We start from the raw sequence: 20,545 nt of genomic DNA, 5'->3' as shown, positions 1-20,545 counted from the left end.
GTGCAGAGCAGCTGACTGGTATGTAGAGAAGGTTAATATGATGTCAACGGTATGGATTGTGAGTCATGAAATACGAATGAATGAATGTTGATTGTTGTTGTCTAAAACATCTATGACGCGTGTTTTCAAACTTTTTTCAAACTCTTCTCCAGCTTAAACACAGTTTGGCCAATATGTCCCTCAAAAGCTCGAGAGACAAGATAGAGCTGTAGAGATGTGAGAGCTTCTCACGAGAGAGGTGCCCCATTGATTGATGTACTGATAGTAATGCATACATGGTATTGTAGGAGAAATGGTAAAAGCACCGGTCGACTCAGTACTACTAACCCCCCACACCCTCCTCCGACGACTTTCTGCCATGTTATCGACCTATGAGTAAACCCACTTCATCCACATCATCCTTCTTATCTCCGTACTGTTTCTGAGGATCACTATATATGTCGATACCTGCGATGCATCATGTCAGCCGGTAGTCGATATATACATAACGAGAATGACTTACCAGCTGCTAATGAGTCAATGAGGAGTTGTAATCGCTTAGGACCCATCGTCGGATCAGCCTGTTTCTCAATTCTCATAAGCGTGTGTTCCCCTTTACTTTGTGTATGGTACTTACCTCTCTCATCTTCTCCAAATCCCCTCCGAACCCTTCAACAAGTTTATCCATATAGACCGTCCTGAACTTCTGCCTCCTCTCTTCCTCTCCCTCGGTATTCGTACGCTTGCCTTTCATTTTGGAGGTCAAGAAAGAAGGAATGTCGGACGGAGGAGGCGAGGGTGAATTTGTGGGGTATCTCGTGCGTATCTTGGGTTGTTTAGCGGTCGAAGTCGATGGTCCAGCCTTAGGTTGATCGATCTCTGAATCTGACTCTGACTCCGATTCGGAATCTTCCGATGAGTCAGATGACGATGAGGAGGATGAAGATGATCCTGAAGAAGAAGAGGCAGAGGATGATGCCCCGTCTATTTGGATCTTCTGCACTGCAGGTTCAAGAGCTACGACCTCGTCGTCCGAACTTGAAGAATCGTCCGAAGAGGAGGAAGAGGAAGATTCGGATGCTTGTCTCCTCCTACGTTTCCTCGATCTCCTGTTGGCTTTTGGCGCTGCCCTTGGTGGTGGTGCTGACATGTTGAGTGTGTGTAGGTTATGATTCTCCTGTGCGATGAGAGACGACAATCTTGAAAGATGGATGGATGGATATGAAGAAATCTGTCCATCTCTATCTCTTGAACTTTTGAAAACATGCAACATCTGACCACGTGGAGTGAGGAGTGGTGTTCCTGAAAACGGAATCAAATCTACCGTTTATTTGCCACTCACGTTGAGTCGAGGTTACATCATCCCGACTCAACAGCAACGGTCTTATACCCCTTCTCCTTCTTTCTCTTCTCTCTCTTCTTCATCCTCTTCACTCTCTTTCCACCCTTCACTCGGTGGTACAAGCCGCAGAATGAGTAGATCACCTTCACCGGCGTCCTCTCTCGACTTCTTCGAGTCAGACCCGTCCTCCGAAGAAGAGTATGTGCCAGTCCGAAGAGCACGTAAAGTTGGACCAGCAGCGGGAGGTTCAAAGAAGGTCTTGGGAGGTGCGAAAGCGGGTGGACCCAAGATCAAGATCAACCTGAGTGCATTGCAGCGTGCTCAAGAGGTCGCTGTCGCTCATCCTGCTGATGGACCGATTGAAGAGGAGGATTACGGAGTAGGGGACGAGGATGATGAAGGTTATTTTGATGGGATGATAGGCAAAAGAGGAATAGACCTTTCAAATCAGGCGTTGAAGAGTGATCATGCGTTGAGACCTCTCTGGGTGGACGATAAGGGCAATATGTATGTATATCTCTCTGACTCCTTACTCACGCAGAGATGTTACATGCAGTGAAGTGGTATGAACAATATAGGAAGTTATGCTGATCGTCACATATCCTTTGTCAGCATCGTTGAAGCTTTTGCACCGTTTGCGAGACAAGCGCAAGACTTCCTAGTGGCAATCGCAGAACCAGTCTCACGGTTAGCTTTTACTTGATTATCTTCCGTGATCCTCAGCTGATATGACATGATAGTCCATCGCTCATCCATGAATATCGTATAACCAAACCATCCTTGCATTCCGCGATGTCCATCGGATTAGAAACCAAAGTCATCATCGAAGTCCTGTCTCGACTTTCCAAAACGCCTTTATCGACCCGATTAACAGCTCGTATCGAAGAATGGACAGCATCATTTGGAAAAGTCCGTCTGGTCTTGAAGGATAATAGATATTTCTTGGAAACTAGCGTACCAGAATTTTTACAAACGCTCATGACAGATGAGGTTATTAGAGATTGTAGAGTCACCAGAGAGATTGAAAGTGGACCAACGGTGTTTGGAGCTGAGCAGACTGCTAGACCTCGGAGGGATTATGCGATTCCTGGAACAGAAGAAGCGAGAAGGGCGGAGAGAGGTGAAATACAAGCGGATGATATAGGTCAACAAGGGAGAGATAATGATGCGTTATTGGGTGCTGTCATTGGTATTGGCGAAGGTAAGTCGACTCATACTTCTGACGCTTGAATGTAGCTGATGATATCATTGGTCACCATAGCCGATGAGATGGACGACGAGGATGATGCGGTTCATTCGTTCGAAGTGGCAGGAGAGCGGATGGAGGTAAGTTGATTGATTAGTTCAATCATCGGTATGATATCAGTTACTGATATGTATTGTAGGACGTAAGAAGACGATGTAAAGATATAGATCTTCCAGCACTGGAAGAATACGATTTCCGAAACGATTCTGTCAACCCAAATCTTGACATCCAGCTCAAACCCATGACCGTCATCCGACCATATCAGGAGATGTCATTAGCAAAGATGTTTGGTAATGGTCGTGCAAGATCTGGTGTCATCGTGTTGCCATGTGGTGCAGGTAAAACGCTGGTAGGGATTACCGCTGCTTGTACGATCAAGAAGAGTGCATTGGTCTTGTGTACTTCAGCGTAAGTACAATGAGCGGCATCGATAGTCGAAGTCGACGCTAACATACATGTGTACCTCAGCGTATCCGTCGCTCAGTGGAAACAGCAGTTCCTCCACTTCTCCAATATATCGGAGAGACAAATATGCGCTTTCACACAGGGAGAGAAGGAAATGGTATGTCAGCTATCTGTCCGTGAAGTACCTTAGCAGCTGACCGAATGCCATCGCAGTTCACTACACCGGCCGGTATCGTTATATCGACATATTCGATGATAGCCAAAACAGGTAAACGAGCGCATGATGCCGAAAAGATGATGCAGTTCTTGCGATCGAGAGAATGGGGTTTCCTGCTCCTTGATGAGGTGCATGTCGCTCCTGCGGACATGTTCAGGAAATGTATCAACAATTTCAAAGTTCATGCGAAATTGGGTTTGACAGGTGATTTTTGAGAATCGCAGAGACGACAAACAGCTTGCTAATATGTATCCTTTAGCCACTTTGGTGCGAGAAGACGATAGAATCGGTGATTTAGGATACTTAATTGGCCCGAAATTGTACGAGGCGAATTGGATGGATTTGGCAAAGAATGGTCATATCGCGACTGTGCAGGTAAGTCCAGCTATCCCATATTGATGCGCCCAGCTCATATCGATGCAGTGCGCGGAGGTATGGTGTCCCATGACACCCGAATTCTATCGAGAATACCTGCGAAACCCCTCTCGGAAACGCATATTACTACATGCAATGAACCCTAATAAGATTCAGGCTGCTCAATTCTTGATCAATTACCACGAGAGTCGAGGTGATAAAGTGATAGTATTTTCGGATAACGTGTTTGCGCTTGAGGTGAGCTGAATAAAGATTGAGCGTCGCAGATTCAGCTGACATTCCGGAATAGGCGTACGCGAAGAAGCTCGGTAAATCGTTCATTCATGGTGGTACACCCGAAGGAGAAAGATTGAGAATCTTGTCGAGGTTCCAACATGATCCGCAGTTGAATACCATTTTCTTGTCCAAGGTGAGCTTGAAAGTTGCGATCCCATATTATATTAGCTTACAATGTATTTGCAGGTTGGAGACACGTCGATTGACTTGCCAGAAGCCACATGTCTCATTCAGATCTCTTCTCATTTCGGTTCTCGTAGACAGGAGGCGCAGAGGCTGGGTGAGCTAAACCATATCCGATCCATGAGAACCCAAGCTCACAGTGCGGCGCAGGTCGTATTCTCCGAGCTAAGAGAAGGAATGATGAAGGATTCAATGCCTTCTTCTATTCGCTTGTATCCAAAGATACACAGGAGATGTACTACTCATCCAAGAGACAAGGTTTCTTGATTGACCAGGTTAGTCATTACCCTAGCTACTCGTTAAAGATCTCATTTGACACCGACTGCAGGGATACGCATTCAAAGTCATAACCGAGTTGCATGGTCTCGAAACGATGCCAAATCTGGTCTTCCCAACCAAAGCACAGCAAATCTCATTGCTGGAAGAAGTATTAAATACTGGTGATGCTGCTGCAGAGACCGCAGATCATTATATGCGATTAAATAATGGCAAACACATGAAACGACCTGCTGGGAATCAACCTTCTTCGCTGTCAAATCAAAGCTCTATGCCAGCTGTCCAAAGATTCACTGCTCCATTGGAACATCTATCGGGTGGTCAGAATTTGAGTTATAGAGAACAGAATAAATCTGTAAAGTGAGTTTTGGCCAATTTCCGCATGTTCACATAATCCGTTGTTTGGTGCTGATATACTGTAATTTTGTCAAATAGTAAGGAGCTTTCGAGGGAAGATAGACAGAATAAAAGAGATAGAGTTGGAGGGAAAGAACAGCATGCGCTGTTTAAGAAGAGAAAGCAGGAGATGGATGCGATCAAGAAACAGCGTGCGAACGGTATCTAGGCGGCTCAACTCGTTGCGTGTTTAGGAAGGATCATCAAACAAATGGAAAGCGGCGCAGCAGAAGGAAACTTCTCGTTCTGTTACCTAGCAGAACTTGTGAAGGGGTTTGGTCAGTGAATCATGTAGCTTTTTGTGGCAATCTTGTAGGAGTAATGACTCAATCCTAAACAGTAAATATCACCATAATGCAAAAAATGTTGTATACATCGTGTGGAGCCCGAACATATGACACAGCGAAGATTCGCTTCGGCCAGAGCACCGGTTGACTCGATGTACTCCTTGACCTGAGTCGGAGGGAACCAAAAAGTTTTCACGGACCTATTGAGGAATTCCGCCAAAACTCAGTCGCATATGTGGCGGTGGTGGTGAAAGGACATCATCCGTGGCGATGCTGAAAGGATTATCCAAGCGGGACTTTCTCAAAGGTTCCGCAATTCTTGCAGAGTTCCATGAAGGCAGGGCAGCTATGAAAGTTGGAGCAGGGATCGTCATGCCTGCATATATATATATTCTCTCAGATCAGTCTTGCGAATAAGGGATACTTACGCTTGCATAGTCAATTCGTCTCTCACCACTGTTCCGACGCTGCCCATATTCCCAGCACCGATTATTGATTGACACGTGAAAATGGCCGAAAGCAGGTTTGAGATGACGAACCACGCACAGCAACTTGATGAAATAACAGAACGATATCCTTCAGACTCAGAGGGGGAGTTCAGTGACGAGGAAGCATTTGAGAGCATTAAACGGCAGGTTCGTACCTATGACATGCACTCTCGACCAGACTGGATGTTTAGCTGACCTCTCGGCCTTGTGACAGGGTTTACCAAGCGAGGAGACCCTCAAGAATATGAGTACCCAGCTTTTCTCCAAGGGCGACTTGTCACGTCTTTTGGACACCACGGGAGTAAGGAGCAAGCGAGATAAAAGGTTCATTGTAGGGTTTTACAGGGCGGAAGAACTCATTCCGGAAACCGAAACCTCTGAGACCTCTGTTAAAGGTGGACCTAGACCAGGTATGCACACACGAACGACAAGTAGCCAGAGTAATCTCAGTATGACTTCTCAAGAAGATCTCGACAACACTACAGCTCAGCTCGACGCATATACGAGGCAAAGACAAGAAAGTCTAGGAAAGTGTCCCCGCCTCAAGGCTGTCGATGATAGACTAGACAAGATGAGGAATGACTGTGAAAAGTCGGCGGGAATCTCAGAGGGGCTTGATCGTGTACTTGCGAGGGTCATCAAGCTTAAGAGGAGTTCAGGTCAAAAGTAGAAACGATATCTATAGGTGCTGACTCAATTGACTTTTGGCCAGTTGAGCTTGCCTTTTTATCGATAGACCGCAAGGTAGGGGATGTTACTACGATATATAGGGACTCGACAGGGATATATATATATATATCACATATGGAGGTACTTACTGCCAAGATATTATGGATGAGAGGATTGCAGTAAATGTAGCATGCTATCCTCGTTGGTCGCCTTTACTAAATGCTTTTCCCCTGTCCGCCGGTCTGAACAGCTCCAATCATGTTACTCCTTTCATCCGTGGGGGGAATTACATCTCTTACGTCATTCAGAATAGACGGAACAGAAAGGCTTTTCTGTGTAAACCATTCGCATGATTCATAATCCAGCATTCTTCGTCGTGATGCACATGCACTATCGACCATCAAGATCTGATGTCTGTTCAGCTTTCAAGTTCATTCTTATTGAAGCCACCAACTAGCTAGATGAGCCCAATCCCTCTTATTCTTGAGCCTACACTGCCATCAGACTACCTCAGCCCTCCTAAGCCTGTTCCCTGTCGAGCGGAGAACTGGACGGTCTCAGAGCTTCAGCCTGTGGATGAACATCCGCACTCTGAAAAGACTGAGTCGGTTATTTAATACTCATTGGTTAGTCACCAAGATGGATATCCCATATATTACAGCTGACGTCTTCCGTAGCCAAGTATTATCTCATTGTTGGGCGTCAAAGGTGGAAGGGCCACTTACAGAAGTGACGAAGACGGTCCGAAACCTCGATCGCCAAAGCACTTCGAGCGATAGCACCGAGTGCACCCAGCGTACCACTGACATGACACCAGTATGTATCCGCTATAATGTTGAGCTACAAGCTGATTGCTATACTACTATCCTCTACAGCAATCCCATAGTTTAGAAAACCTCAGGTCGATGTTCAACAGCTGTTACTTGAGAATTTCGAGTTGAGAAGTGAATGCCAGCGAAGTCAGTCCGAAGCTGAATTTTGGAAAGGCCAATATAACAGACTGCACAAGTCATGGAACCGAACAATCCCTACTTCTCAGATTGGCTTTTCCGACAGGCCTGGGAGCTGGAATGCTTCAGAGAATTCTAGGCATCCTGCTAACATCCCTGTGGGGAAATTTTCCTTCGGCTTTCGAGGAACAGGCAACGCGTCGCAGGGATCGGATGGAGGTGCCGACTGACAGGTCTATGGTCCTCCTTTTGCCCCACACTCGTATACTGTGGAATACTAGGGCATTGCTGATCGTACTTTGTCATGCATGGCCGAAATCAATACTGCATATGCCAACAGTGTCGTGCTACCGCACTTGGAAGTCTAAATGTGAATTGCCACACATGCGAACATCCTCATATATCACTCGCCCGTATGAAGTAGAACAAGTCGAGACTACCAGAATAGGCTAACAGTGGATGTAGTAGAGTCACTAAACCGTAAGATAGTCCATCTTTCATATGCAGATTTACCTGTTTTTAGGGGACAACCACATACCCCGAGCGTATGACAGAGGTTCTGCTGTGGGATGGAGGCTTTTGACTATCCATGACACTACGCTTGATAATAAGCAGTGACCATGCTGCCACAGAAAGGATCTTCGTATGATGCTGGTAACGGAGCACAGTGATCTTGCATCATAGCACCCGATCCTTCCATAGCTCTAACAAAGGTAGAGCTCAAATGTCAAGGTCGATGTAGACAGGTCGAATGGTTTCAGCGGGCCAAAATCGAACTCTCCGAAGCTTCTCTGTCCTCAGCTTACATATAGAAAATATTGATCTTTATGACAACTCTCTTTCATTCAAATCTCATTGTTTTCGTGGCTCCATCTCACCTAAAGCACCCACGAGATGAACACTCAAGACTCGGAAGAGGACGACTATTATTCGAGATTCAACCAGACTACTCCTGTGACCGCCACGTTGGGCATCCCCCACCTTGGACACAGCGCATCGCCTTACGAAGATCTCACTCCTATCCCAAACATTGTTCAATCTGGACTGGACACAAACGCAGTGAGTGATCACGCGAGAGGTCTCGTAGAGAGCTCAAGCGTAGCGATTTTTCTTGCAGATCTTCTCAACAACTTCATACATCCCAGAAGAAGAACCCCTCGGATGGTCTCTGCATGATGGCCTAATTCAGGGGACACCCGAGCTGAGTGGCACTGGCTCCTGGGGTCCCCTGCATCACCATTATTCCTTGCAGTCAAATGATATCTCACGATTTTTGTCAGCTCCTGCGGTAGACTCGAGCATACAGGCTCCCCCACAAACCCTATCTCTGCCTCTGGCGAAGAATCGATCACTCACGGCTTCTCCCGGATCCGATGTTTCCAAAAGTTCTTCAACACAGGCTGCCAAGGGATTCCGTTCTCTATCCAAGCAATCCACGACCTCATCATCAGGTGTTGATAGACAAGCCGAAAATCGCAGAGAGCTAGAAACGCTGCTACAGAAAATCGTCAAGAGTCAAGACGACAAGGATAAGATCAAACGGTTGCAGAGTGAGTCTTCCTCTCACGGGATCGTCATCCTCACATGCTACTATGTATACGCAAGGCTAATGACCCAGCCAATCTGAACAGATCGAATAACTACCCCGGCGCATACAAAGAAGAGAAAGGGTTCCGTTGCAGGTCTGCAGAGGCAAGTCAACACACTGATTGAGCGTTCCTCCAGCCTGCGGACGGAGAACGACGCTCTCAACGTGAGGTGTAAGAGACTCGAGTCGCAACTCAAAGGAAGTGAAGAGCATAAATCTCAATTGAATTACGAACTGTATGTATCGAAAGGAAGAATCAGAAATCTCCAAAGGCGATTGGCGGAACTGGGTGACAATAGCGAACAGTCACTATCCCATGAAAGCTTGACAGACTTTCCTACTGATCCATCGATCTATCCTACATTTCATCCTCAGTATCCAGGGACCTGGGGCGTGGGGCGGAAGTGGACGTATGGAATAAGGTGATCTTCCAATACAGAAATCGAGGAAATCCTGTAAATGCAGAAGAGATGAGAGGGATCCCCATGAAGAAGCTTACTGTAGAAGTCTCGCCGGCGGACAGAGAAATGCAGCATTCATATACTGTAGATATATAAGGTATAAGCATTCATTGTTGGGCGGAGTGTCATGCACAGTACTGTTGGGTGATCGAAGACTTGGAGCCGGCTGTGGCAGTCCGTCTGGCGTGCTTTTCCTGTAAGACGCCGAAACATGATGTCACACCTTCCGTATCAATGTGACTGGACCTTTGAGAGGCTCCCCGATCGCTCCTTTGAGATCGTTATACCTAGGATCCGATTTGATAGCAGATTCTCCCCAGCCTTGATGCAATTTGCGTGTGGAATAACCACGCTCACTCCATATTTCCAGGCTTCCTCTACAGCCCCCACGATCTCCCGACTTATCCTGGGAAATCGCCACAAGCTGGACGATGGACGCTCGGTCGACGATGAATATTGGACAAGAAGCGCTCAAGCCTGTGGCAGGTTCGCTCCATCAGACTCCCAGCAACCTGGGAGAGACAGTTACCAAACTTATAGGTATCCTCCACATTATGAGACCCATTTAGTACCTGACATGAGATCCAGTTCGTCGGCAGGGATAGTTGGTTGTTCGGGAACAGACTTCATGAGTCTCATCCCTGTCCCTATAATTTGAGACTGATCTCAAGTGAGAATTCCGGCACAGACCTATCCGCCGACATCAACCATATGTCCCTTGCTGGACGCAGACACGAATCAGTGGAACGGCCAAGTCACTACGGGAAAATCTTTCATCCCGTTTGATCAGACGTATGCCTACCAATACGGAGCTGTCGAGAACCCAGGACCATCCCCTTTCGACACTTCTACGGCCTTTCAGCCTAAAATGATCCCGGGATGGAATATGACCCCTCCAGAACCAGCAACAATGATATCAGTATCCTCGGACTCCACGGATCATGAAACTTTTAGGGTTTCCGAGAAAGTGGCTTGAGATACGAAGCGACCGTCAGCATCAGAACCGAATATCAGGTCGGAGGGAGAAATTATAGAGAGATAGATGCATTGATGGCCGAAACGTATAAAAATGTAGAAGACATGCAAAAGATCCAAATATTGAAACGTGAGTAGCCGATTACCTAATCCGTCAATCGTTGTTGGTGTCCACTAACTTCAATTCAACAGGCCGTATAGCTACCGCTAAGTCTTCATCCAAGCGCAGGCAAGCCGTTGGGGATCTGGAGCAACGAGTCAAGACGCTCTCTGAGACCTCAAACAGGGTCACGAGCTTAGAGACTGAGAACGAAGTACTCCGATCTCGATGTGAAGAGCTTGAATCGTAGTTGAGGCGATCCGAAGCTCGTTATATCTCCTTGACGCAATGATTGCAATCCTCATCAGAGAAGAATGTGACTGTTGTGCGTCAGTCCCTTAGTAACATCCCGGTCGATGGGGATGAACAGTCCCATGAACCCTCGCTGGTTCTCGATGGAGCCAATTTCGGAGATACTTCGTTTGATGAGCCACTCTTAGAATCTCCTGCCTTCCCGTAGGAATGACTTATCGAGCAGTTGTGAGATGTATTTTGTGAATTGAGCATGACCTCCTATAGGCTCTGAATCAGTCTTTTTTGGGTGATCAACATGGATGATGGCAGTCTCGATACGGGATTGAACGATGAAAGGTTGAATAGCATTCTGAATCGCGTTTGACAACATATCTTCCGTGCTGATCCTTTCGAAAAACTTCGAGTGAGGATATAAAAACCTTTCACAATAGCTCGCGACGATATACTCCGCTTTGTATTAGGATATATGTCCTACTCTTTGATATACGTTGGGTAGACAATCCACTTGTGCGATCTCTTCAAATGCTCCACCATCATCAATTTCTGCCACCACCCATTGTCAAATCCCATCCCACACAACAGCAATGGACCCTTCACTCCTGGGCGATCTCCCAGACGGCTTCGATGGCTTTAATTTCAACCACACTTCAGCCCTTGATACTCTTCTGCATCTGTGTGGAGAGGCAAATCAATATTCTGTATCCCCAACCTCCCAAGCCGGCGCTGCTTTCCTATCAGGATCTGACTTCTCTCTCAATCAAGATTCGTCAAGTGATGATATTACGCTCTTGGCGGTTGATCATGTGAGTCCGATCAAAACTCGCTTTGATGACTAGTCACTCTCTTTCCTTGAGTCTGCAATCATCTGACTGGACACGTGTTCTTGCCTGATCGTAGGATTTCCTCGCATATCTCGACAATCGCTTCAATTGGCCAGATGATTCACCCAATGTGGCGGCCGATACTATTCTGCCAACCCTCAGGGTCACCAACGCCTCACCCTCATCTACATGTACCATGACCGAACCGTCTGGGAAGCATGGCAGCTCATCTATACGTAGCCCAAGTCCCAGTCAATGCGATGGCGGTGTTGATTCTAGCGATTCATCCAAACTCGCCCGTGTCAAACATTCGCCATCCTCATCTTTTGGCTCAAACATGAGACTTAAGCGGAACATGGACCGAGTGAAAGAACTAGAACAAAGTCAGCCAACACGTTTCAAGAGTAAGGAGGGAGCGAAAGAAATAAGGAAAGCTCGAAGTACGCAAGGTTTCATTCTACAATTGCTGATTGTTGACTGCTAATTCACGTTTGTCTTTCAGGTCGGGTGAACGCTCAAAATGCCCGAAAGAGGAAAAAGGAGCGACTCGAAGAATTAGAGAAACAAGTGGCAGAGCTGACCGCACGGTGTGAGAATTACAAGAATGATCCGTCTGTCCAAGATGAGACTCGCTCGTTACGTACTGAGAACGATACGCTCAAATTGCAACTTACCCAGATGTCCAATAATGCTTTGCATCTTCATAGTGAACTATCATTTGCCAATGAGAGGAATGAAACTCTTGAATCTCTATTGGTTTCTCTGTCACATCCGGGAGGTGAGAATAGCAGTTACATGTTATGTCAAGAAAGCCTCAAGAGTGAGAGAAGGTTAGAAATGAGTCGATATATCTTGGGTCGTCTGAATACACCCACGATAAGAGACCTACACGATAAGTCGGGCAGAATATACCCGGAATTAGAAGAGTATGTAAGGGAACGAACACGGGAAGATCTGTCGAGGAATGTCCTGGTGAGAGTCAGAGAGCAGCAGAGGTCCAAGAAGGAAGAATAGCACAGTGCGGAAAGTGCGTTGAAAGGGATCGAGCCACCATAGACACATTGCGCCATATACACTTTATACTGTTGAGGAACACTGAAAATTATGGCATCACTATCAAGAGTATGATTTATATGTATATACCGAAATGTCCGATTTAAGACCACTTTTCCAACTCTTCGAACAAATACACAAATTATATACAACATCTTCCTTCGCCTTATGAGGCATTATGATACCTCTCATCAGCCGTGTTGTTACTACTCAATCTCGATCTTCTATCTGCTCCTGCTCCTCCATCACTCGCACCACTCTGACTACCCGGTCCAGGTTGGTTGGGCGATAACCAGTCGAATCTATTCTGATTTTGGTTCTGATTCAAGTTCATAGGACTAGGTGCGCCAGATCCAAGTCCTGGACCGGGTGAAGGTGATCCCCCCCACATTTGAGGAGGTTGCATCATCCATGGTTGCATCATGGGTGATCCCATGTTCATACCTCCCATCATTGGTGATCCGTAGAAAGACTGTTGACCAGTGTAAAACTGAGGCATCTGAGGTGGAGGTGTAGAGAAATTGTTACTTCGGGTACTTCCTGCAGGTGACGATGCCCTGTTGTTATTGGGCATACCTCCAGGAGTGGCTGATCCCGAGTGGGGTTGAGGGTATTCTTGATGATCGCCTGCTTGGGATCCCGCCGCGGACATCAACATAGCTTGCTGATATGCCATCTGAGCCGCCATCATAGCTTGTTGTTGGGCGTAGGGGTTAAATCCACCCTGGTATGACTATTCACGCATCCGGATATCAGTCATCGTACTTTCCCCTAAGCAAGAATACGCGCAGACTTACTGGATATCCCATCTGTGGCATTCCCATCATACCCATTCCCATGCCCATATTCATACCCATGGGCGATTGCATGCCGTACGGATATTGCTGTTGACCGTACATATCACCTCCGCCAAATTGTCGCATGTGTTCCATCTGTTGTCTTTGCAATTTCTCAATCTCACGTTGTCGATCCTCCTAATAACATGGTATCACATCAGCAAGCTACCTAGAAAGACTTGTTCATCGAAGCTTCACTCACAGCTAGCCTCTTCTCCCTCTCTCGATCGGTCAAAGTCGCACCAATCCCACCAGCGTTCTTCCTCTCCTTCTCATGTGCAGCAACAGCACCTAATAAACCCATTTGAGGTGGAGGTGGTTTGGAAGGTACGTTGATAAGTGAACTTCCAGTTTCCCTAGCCACTTCCTCCTGTTTCTTCGCACTTCTATCTTCCTTATCCTGCATTCCAGCCTGGAGTAACCCGTGGGGTGCGAAAGCTTTAGTTAACTGCACAGAGGGTTCTTCCAATTCTACGAATTTACCAGATCTGTTCTCCTGGGGCATACCGTGGTCGGCCGAGAAATTCGCGTTCCATACGGTTTGTCTCGTGGCGGGTGGTGGAGGTTGAGGATGAGATTGACTGACATTCCTAATGCCAGCGGGGATGGGAGCCGGTAAACTGCTGTACACAGAAGAAGCTCCTCCCATAGGTGATCGTGATCGCGGTCTAGGTAAATCAGACGATTGTTGTTGACTTTGAGAAGGGTAGTAGCTTTCTCTTTCGTGCGGAAGATCCTCGCCATTGGAACCTCTTACTTCTGGTGCACGAGGAACAGGAGGTAAAGCTCGGGAGGTGGATCTTTGAACAGGCGGATCGGATTGCCTAGTCCGTTGAGCCTGAGGTGATATGGGAGGGATGGGCAATCCATGAGGATGTCTCTTCTCGATAGGGGATACGTCTTCTTCCTCTTCGTCATCCGATTCACTCTCACTGGATTCAGATTTAGCAGCCGCCCTCCTCCTACCTCCACCAGGGAGGTTTCTAGCATTCTGTTGATCAACTTCGGCTTGTTCTGCTTTCGCTCTTCTTTCAGCGGCAGCTTTGGACGGTGCGAATGACGACCTGTACTCCTCCTTCGGCTTAGTCAGAGTGGGTGGAGCAGGTGCAGGTGCTTTAGGCTTAACGGGGGAAGCAGGAGCCTCTGCGTAGTTCATGAAAGTAGAAATGTCTTCTCCTAGATCAGCCTGCGTGGAGGAAGTGGGGAATCGACCATGACCGCCATCTTGAGGTATGCCCTCTGCTCCAGCTGGAGCTTCGTCAACCGCAGGACCTTCATCGTTGACGGGATCGAGAACTCTTGACCCGCTATTCTTCCGAGGAGGAACCGCTCGAGCCCCAGAAGGTTTCCTTCCGACTTCCGGTCGTGGTTGTTTCGTAACCGGATCAAGATCGGTATTAATGGTTGGGCGTGTTCTTTCGGGTGATGGGGATTTGCCATGTCCACCGTGTTTAGGAACATTGAGTGGGGTGGTAGTAGGCTGATCTTCCACCATATTCATCAAGTAGAGCGCAGCTGGCTCTTCGTGAATTCCTCCGTTGACATCCACCTTTCCATCGGTCGATACTCTTCTAGGCGTAGGTGACAGGACGTGTGGTTCCGCGATCGGTTGAGCCAAAGCAGGAGGTGGTGAAGCGGGTTTGAGAGAGGAAGGGACATTCTTGGTGGTTTCGTCCGAAGCTTGAGAATGTTGCAAGGACGGTGTAGAGTCGATGGCATTAAGAGGCTGAGAATGCTGGAAATGATGATGGGTAGAAGACGATTGATTGGCGCTCTGAGGCGTAGGAGTCGTTCCGGTATCCTGCGACCAAACTGTGGGCGCGGTTTCCGTGGTAGCTGTCCTAGGTGCTGGACTCCTCGAGCCCGCATTGACCACCTCGGTCTTCTCAGGTTCTTCCGTGAGTTGACCGAACCCTTCGTTAGAAGCATCCGCAATGGGAGCAAGGTCGCCTCCGACAGAGGAAGCTGTCTGCCTTGTTGATCCTTGAGATCCCTGTTTCGAGCTTCCCCCACTGGCTTTTCTATCTCCAGACTGGGCGACGCCAGCGGAAGGAGCGGCGACACCAGCTGCAGTGAACTGACTCTTCATGGTACGCATACTATTCTCGCGAGTGGCGATGTCTGTTCGTTCGGTGATGGGCGTAAGAGGACGGACTTGTGTATCTGGAGCTTGACCCGAACCGGGAGGATTGTCACCAAATGTTAAAGGTGGCAATCGATAATCTCCTTCAGGTCGGGGTGTAGGTTTTTCCTCTTCTTCCACCTCCACTTCCGGTTGATCAACAGTTTCGTTCGCCACGCGTAATTGGCCTTCGATCTTACGCTGAACCAGGTTGGCGAAGGTGGCTCTGACGGAGGGGAGTTGGGGTATACGAAAGTCGGACATCATAGCTTCATCGATGGAGAGGAAGAGATTCTGTTTGAGTAAAGGGTTATCAGTACAGCTCACAGAGATGGCGTAGAATCCCTCCGCACTTACGGTTCTATCTTCACCTTGAGGGTAGGCGAAGAAAAGACTCTTTGGATTCCTTGAATCCCAATTATATCTTTCTGGTCTACCATAAAGACCGAATACGTCATGGAAGCCTAGAGAGATGCGAAAAATCAGTCGATGGAACACTAATAGGCGCTAGAAACTGCTTCACTGACCTGTAACCCATTGCATCATATTGCTCAACGGTGTGGTACCATTCGGACCATGATGGTGTGATTTTTCCCCACTGGGTCCCTCACCAGGTCCTTCAGGCATCAACAACGCCCATCCTGAATCACGGAGTCTTCCTTCAATGGTTACCATATCTCCAGATACTCGACCAACAACCTTGCACAGATTCGATGATGACATGACTTCCAGACGTTCGGGGAAGACAGAGTAGCTGTAACAGTAAATCATGCGATGAGCATAGGCTCTATGTGAGATGTCCAAGCAGGACTTACCATTGAGTAACATTCGTAATGGTCAAAACAGGAGTAACAGAAGTTTTGTTCTTCGCTGTTCGAGGCTCATTGTAAAACGTAGCCATCGCTACACCGGTATTCGGTTCTTGTACAGGTTGATCCTTCTCTTTATCACCCATACCGAAGAAACTCCTTCTACGACCCTTCTTCTCATCATCTTTACTAGCCTCATCTGATCCAGGTACACTCAACACCACATATAATCTCTTCCAGTCTGTTCCTCCCATCACTCTCACCCTGACCCATCCTTCCATTCTACCTTTTACCAGATCAGATTTGGGTTCTCTCCCACCAGACTGGATCAGATGTCCTGTATAGATCTCTTCCAGCCTCGATCGTTCCCACGCTGCTAGACGTAAACCGATAGCCCACTTGGCCAAATCTCGCTCGGAAGGACATGAGAAGAGCAATCGATTGGACCCAGCTGTGTTGAGCGAAAAGACGTGATGGTGCGGGTGGGAGTTGGGTCGATGGGGTGGAGGAGGAAGAGGTGCGAGTAGTTCGAGCGAGGAGTCAGTGACGTTGAAGTATGTCGGGGGGACCTTCTCTCCTTTGGAAGCTGCCAGACGAGTTTCCTTCATGGACCACATTGCTAAAGCGGACGCACGTCAGCTGAGTTCTTCAGATTACGATGGCGACACTGAGAGGAACGAAGTAGCTCAGCTCACAGAGCGATATTCCAGAAAGTTGTAACCACACAGCATCCCAATCATTAGCAGCAGTTCCCGGCTGACCTTGTCTACAGGTTATTCTCATATCATCAGCAGATGCATCTCTCTTCTGATAGTGTTGATTGGAAACTTATCCAACTCACTTGGGCTGACCACCCGCACTAGTTCTCGCTAGGATCATCTCCAACTCCGGCGGACTAGTCACATACGTTTTCTGAGGTTGATGAGCTATCAACTCTACAATCTTATCAAACCGCTTCAACACCCCACCAAAAGATGGATTCGGATCATTCGCGGCACCGGGAGGAGGAGGACCATTAAGGGAAGAGTTTCTGGGTGAGTTGATTTTAGCAGGTGGAGCAGGTGATGTATGCTGATCTATCGGCATGGAAGATGATCTTGGCATTCTTTGATTGGGATCTGCACCTGTGTTAGGAGCAGCATTAGGAAACGATTGTTGTCGTGGTGGTGCATATGATTGGGATTGAGGTCGAGCGAATCCCATAGATTGCGATTTAGGTACAGTCCCACTACCTTGTGGAGGTAGGAAATCGTCGTTGGGTCTAAATTGACCAGGACCAGAGACTGCTCGTTGTTGCTGCTGCTGTTGCTGTTGTTGATGAGGTGGTATAGGTGGTGATGGCGAATAAGGTTGCTGTGGTGGAGGTGGACTACCTATCTGTCCAGGTAGTGGGGGTTGTTGGCTCATCCTGTTGTCCCTGTTATACGGTATATTCCCTTCCTGTGGTCTTATGGCGTTACCATTAGGGCCATGAGCCTGAGTTGAGTTTCGGTCAACGCTGAAAGAGTGTCTGGGTCGATTCTGTATTGTGTGCAGCAGGGTGTAAGAGGTATCCCGAACAGTTATAGCGAATGGGAGAAGGTTTTGAGTTTGGGCAAGACGAAGAAGAAGGTTGGCAACGTCAGCTCATAGATCAAGACATGAATATATGAATGATGGGATGATGTATCGATATCACTCAGTCGGTATCTACACAACGATGACCTGTCTTTCCGCTTTTCCTTATTCAACCCATCTACCTGTCGATCCGTGCTCACCATGCACCCCGAGAGCGTGTTCATCCATACTCTACACTTCTACCAATCCACACAACAATCATCACGTTAGACAGTAATACTCACATCCTCTTTATCCTTTTCCTTTTCCTTTTCTTTCTCTTTATCTTTCTTCCCACCCAGTCCGAAGAACCCGCTTCTCCTCTTCTCCTTGCCGGTCCCAGAGGTACCGCTCGATCCTCTAGTGGTGGTCCGTTCAACCTGTAATGGGGGCGACAGTCCAGATTGGGGCTGACCCCTGCCCCAGCTATCTTGAGGATGCTGATGCTGCTGCTGTTGCTGCTGGAACCTGAAGGAAGACACGTCTGTACTGGCCGGAGACAGTTGAGGGGGTTCGAGTGGTGAGACCGTATGGGAATTGGATTTCCTTTTGAACATTCTATACAAGAGAATCCCAAATAGTAAATAAAGTGAAAGTCGGAACAGGTGGATTGATCAACGTGTAAGGTGTATGGTGAATGGCACTGAGCAGGTCTACCTGACCAAAGGAAGCAGAGGCTATGCTGTTGAGAGATATTGTATTGTATTGTATGATCAAAGGGATCGACCACGTTCCTCACTCCGACAATGTGATGGATGTCTCGGCTGCACGAGAGGGGTTCCTCTTGATTCTAGTTGGAATTTCAATCTAGTCCAAGCCGAACAGTGCGTTGCGCTACCTTGAACCTGATATTTGGATCTGTCGTACGAGGTATGTAGTATGATGTATTGTAGTATGTATTACCAAGCTTGACCTCGAGATCATCTACATATCTATCCACTCTCTTCATGCATGTCTCTCACTCGATCTTCTCTCATCATCGCCTCCGTCCGGATACAGTGTGGATGATTGCATAACATGTCCAAGGCACGGATTCCATCATTACGAGGCTGTGCTCTTCTTCCATATTCTTTACTTCTCAAAGAGTGAATGTGGCGCACTCCTCCGACTTTTAACCTCATGATCAACTGATCTTCACTTAAATCTCCTGCAATCATTCAGTTACTGGCAATGCAACCAGATCTACAAGATCCCGCTCATATTCACATTTCGATATAATTGTCCATCACGTTATGCGTTATGTATGATACTAACGTTAAAATGAGAAAAGGAGAAATACGTAAAACTAGGTAAAGTGACTGTGAGGTTCAGTCATGACATCAAACCATATCTTCCATTTAGATGAGGAGAGCACCGGCGACGAGAGCCAAGACTGAGAAACCGGCAACAGGACCCATGTTACCTACAACAGGGAGAGCACCGGAGGATGATCCAGAGGCAGAGGCGGAAGCAGCGGTGTTGGAACCAGTCTTGGAACCAGTGGCAGCAGCAGCGGAACCGGAAGATTTGTTTGATCCTGAAGCGGTAGCAGAGGCAGAGGCAGCTGATCCGGATGATGAGCCGGAAGCGGCAGACGAAGAGTTGGAAGAAGCGGTAGCGACGGCAGCGACACCATTACCAATAGTAGAGTAGGTTACACAGTTAGAAGTGGCAGGAGTGGAGTAGGCGGTTGAAGGAGTAACAGTCTGACCTTGAGTCCACATACCGACTGAACCGGAGGCGTCGGTGTAGGTACCGGTGTATCGCTGTTGGAAGGTAGAGGTGGATCCGTTGGATTGAGGGTAAAGACCTGGTGGGTAGGCTGAATCTCCATCACACTCAGTGAAAGAGTTGTCGGTGTAGTCACCGGGCATGACCCAGTTACAACCCATCTCGTCCAATGTGTGTTGACACATCTCGGCGGCGGAGTAGGTAGAGTTCTCGGAGATACAGATTCGGAGACAGAATTGGTCGTATGACATGTAGCTGGTAGAGTTACCCATATCAGCGATGCTGAAGAAACAGGATCGGGAGAAGGGAAACTCACTTCATCCATTCCTCGTAAGAAACATCTGAACCAGTAGCGTTGGTAGTGACATTACCACCGACGGGGTTACCGAGACCGGTGGCACCGTGAGGATCAAGTTCACCACCTTCATCACCGGACTGAATGTTAAGTTTGGTCAAGTCACCCAGACTAGGGGTATCAAAATCATCAATATCAATCCTGGGTCGATGTGTACGAAAGGGCTGACTCACCCTTGGATTTGCCAATAGAGAGGGGTCTTGACGAAGTGGACAGCAGTGAAAGTACCATCAGGGATTTGTCGAGCGTTGTTTCGTGCCTCTGGTCATACAGTCCGCAATGGATCAGCGGGTGCTTTGCAATTTAGTCCCGATCAACACTCTACTCACGGACACACCAAGCTACTTCTTCAGCTTCGGTCTCACCAATAACTGAGTTAGGTTCAGGGGGAGCGAAGAGACAGCTACAATCATCGAAACGTCAGTACATGACAGTGGCATCGGATCAGATCGAAAGTGACTGACAAATCATCGATAGCATTCAAGGAGACGAGTCGAGCCATCGAAGTCGAATTGACGGCGGTACCCAAAGTAGCTTGAGCTGGATTGGTGCTTCCCATAGTACCAGTAGCGGTAACTTGGGCTCTGGCCTATATACCCGTCGCTAGAGTAAGTTATAATACATCTGGGGAGATATACCGAACCACTTACAACACCGGCCATAAGAGCAGCAGCACCGACAGCGATAGGAGCGATCATTTTGGATTGATTGATGGGGATCTGTATCAAACGGATTGAGAAGATTGGTAAGCTTTAGCACAAGGTTATTTTGTGTG

General features: G+C 47.6%; 7 protein-coding genes across 7 annotated transcripts; 4 read left to right on the top strand and 3 right to left on the bottom strand.

Moving 5' to 3' along the window:
* Positions 1 to 361: 361 nt before the first annotated feature.
* L199_001403 (uncharacterized protein) lies at positions 362 to 1,129 on the bottom strand (the record flags this gene model as incomplete). Its single annotated transcript, XM_064887158.1, has 3 exons — positions 362 to 447; positions 503 to 560; positions 617 to 1,129. 3 exons carry the CDS (start codon positions 1,127 to 1,129, stop codon positions 362 to 364), a joined length of 657 nt encoding a protein of 218 aa, XP_064743230.1.
* Positions 1,130 to 1,451: 322 nt separating this feature from the next.
* On the top strand, positions 1,452 to 4,864 carry L199_001402 (uncharacterized protein; the record flags this gene model as incomplete). Its single annotated transcript, XM_064887157.1, has 14 exons — positions 1,452 to 1,828; positions 1,934 to 2,008; positions 2,062 to 2,522; positions 2,583 to 2,647; positions 2,707 to 2,975; positions 3,036 to 3,129; positions 3,186 to 3,393; positions 3,449 to 3,564; positions 3,613 to 3,801; positions 3,854 to 3,973; positions 4,027 to 4,120; positions 4,174 to 4,298; positions 4,352 to 4,659; positions 4,735 to 4,864. The coding sequence occupies 14 exons, from the start codon at positions 1,452 to 1,454 to the stop codon at positions 4,862 to 4,864; spliced, it is 2,631 nt and encodes an 876-aa protein (XP_064743229.1).
* A 627-nt stretch (positions 4,865 to 5,491) lies between these two features.
* L199_001401 (uncharacterized protein) lies at positions 5,492 to 6,140 on the top strand (the record flags this gene model as incomplete). The annotated part of the gene is made up of 2 exons (XM_064887156.1): positions 5,492 to 5,617; positions 5,685 to 6,140. The coding sequence occupies 2 exons, from the start codon at positions 5,492 to 5,494 to the stop codon at positions 6,138 to 6,140; spliced, it is 582 nt and encodes a 193-aa protein (XP_064743228.1).
* A 1,843-nt stretch (positions 6,141 to 7,983) lies between these two features.
* Positions 7,984 to 9,103, top strand: L199_001400 (uncharacterized protein; the record flags this gene model as incomplete). Its single annotated transcript, XM_064887155.1, has 3 exons — positions 7,984 to 8,148; positions 8,207 to 8,639; positions 8,721 to 9,103. The coding sequence occupies 3 exons, from the start codon at positions 7,984 to 7,986 to the stop codon at positions 9,101 to 9,103; spliced, it is 981 nt and encodes a 326-aa protein (XP_064743227.1).
* A 1,949-nt stretch (positions 9,104 to 11,052) lies between these two features.
* L199_001399 (uncharacterized protein) lies at positions 11,053 to 12,303 on the top strand (the record flags this gene model as incomplete). The annotated part of the gene is made up of 3 exons (XM_064887154.1): positions 11,053 to 11,271; positions 11,366 to 11,729; positions 11,792 to 12,303. 3 exons carry the CDS (start codon positions 11,053 to 11,055, stop codon positions 12,301 to 12,303), a joined length of 1,095 nt encoding a protein of 364 aa, XP_064743226.1.
* Positions 12,304 to 12,508: 205 nt separating this feature from the next.
* On the bottom strand, positions 12,509 to 18,262 carry L199_001398 (uncharacterized protein; the record flags this gene model as incomplete). The annotated part of the gene is made up of 9 exons (XM_064887153.1): positions 12,509 to 13,075; positions 13,140 to 13,316; positions 13,381 to 15,594; positions 15,658 to 15,764; positions 15,828 to 16,054; positions 16,116 to 16,728; positions 16,805 to 16,875; positions 16,951 to 17,630; positions 17,951 to 18,262. 9 exons carry the CDS (start codon positions 18,260 to 18,262, stop codon positions 12,509 to 12,511), a joined length of 4,968 nt encoding a protein of 1,655 aa, XP_064743225.1.
* Positions 18,263 to 19,042: 780 nt separating this feature from the next.
* L199_001397 (uncharacterized protein) lies at positions 19,043 to 20,468 on the bottom strand (the record flags this gene model as incomplete). The annotated part of the gene is made up of 6 exons (XM_064887152.1): positions 19,043 to 19,670; positions 19,732 to 19,881; positions 19,944 to 20,031; positions 20,100 to 20,173; positions 20,235 to 20,359; positions 20,421 to 20,468. 6 exons carry the CDS (start codon positions 20,466 to 20,468, stop codon positions 19,043 to 19,045), a joined length of 1,113 nt encoding a protein of 370 aa, XP_064743224.1.
* Positions 20,469 to 20,545: the final 77 nt, after the last annotated feature.

The sequence above is a fragment of the Kwoniella botswanensis genome, chromosome 1 (genome assembly GCF_036426115.1).
Source record: "Kwoniella botswanensis chromosome 1, complete sequence".
Lineage (NCBI taxonomy): Eukaryota > Fungi > Basidiomycota > Tremellomycetes > Tremellales > Cryptococcaceae > Kwoniella > Kwoniella botswanensis.
Note: the sequence above shows the minus strand (reverse complement) of the source record. Positions and strands in the feature narration are given on the sequence as shown.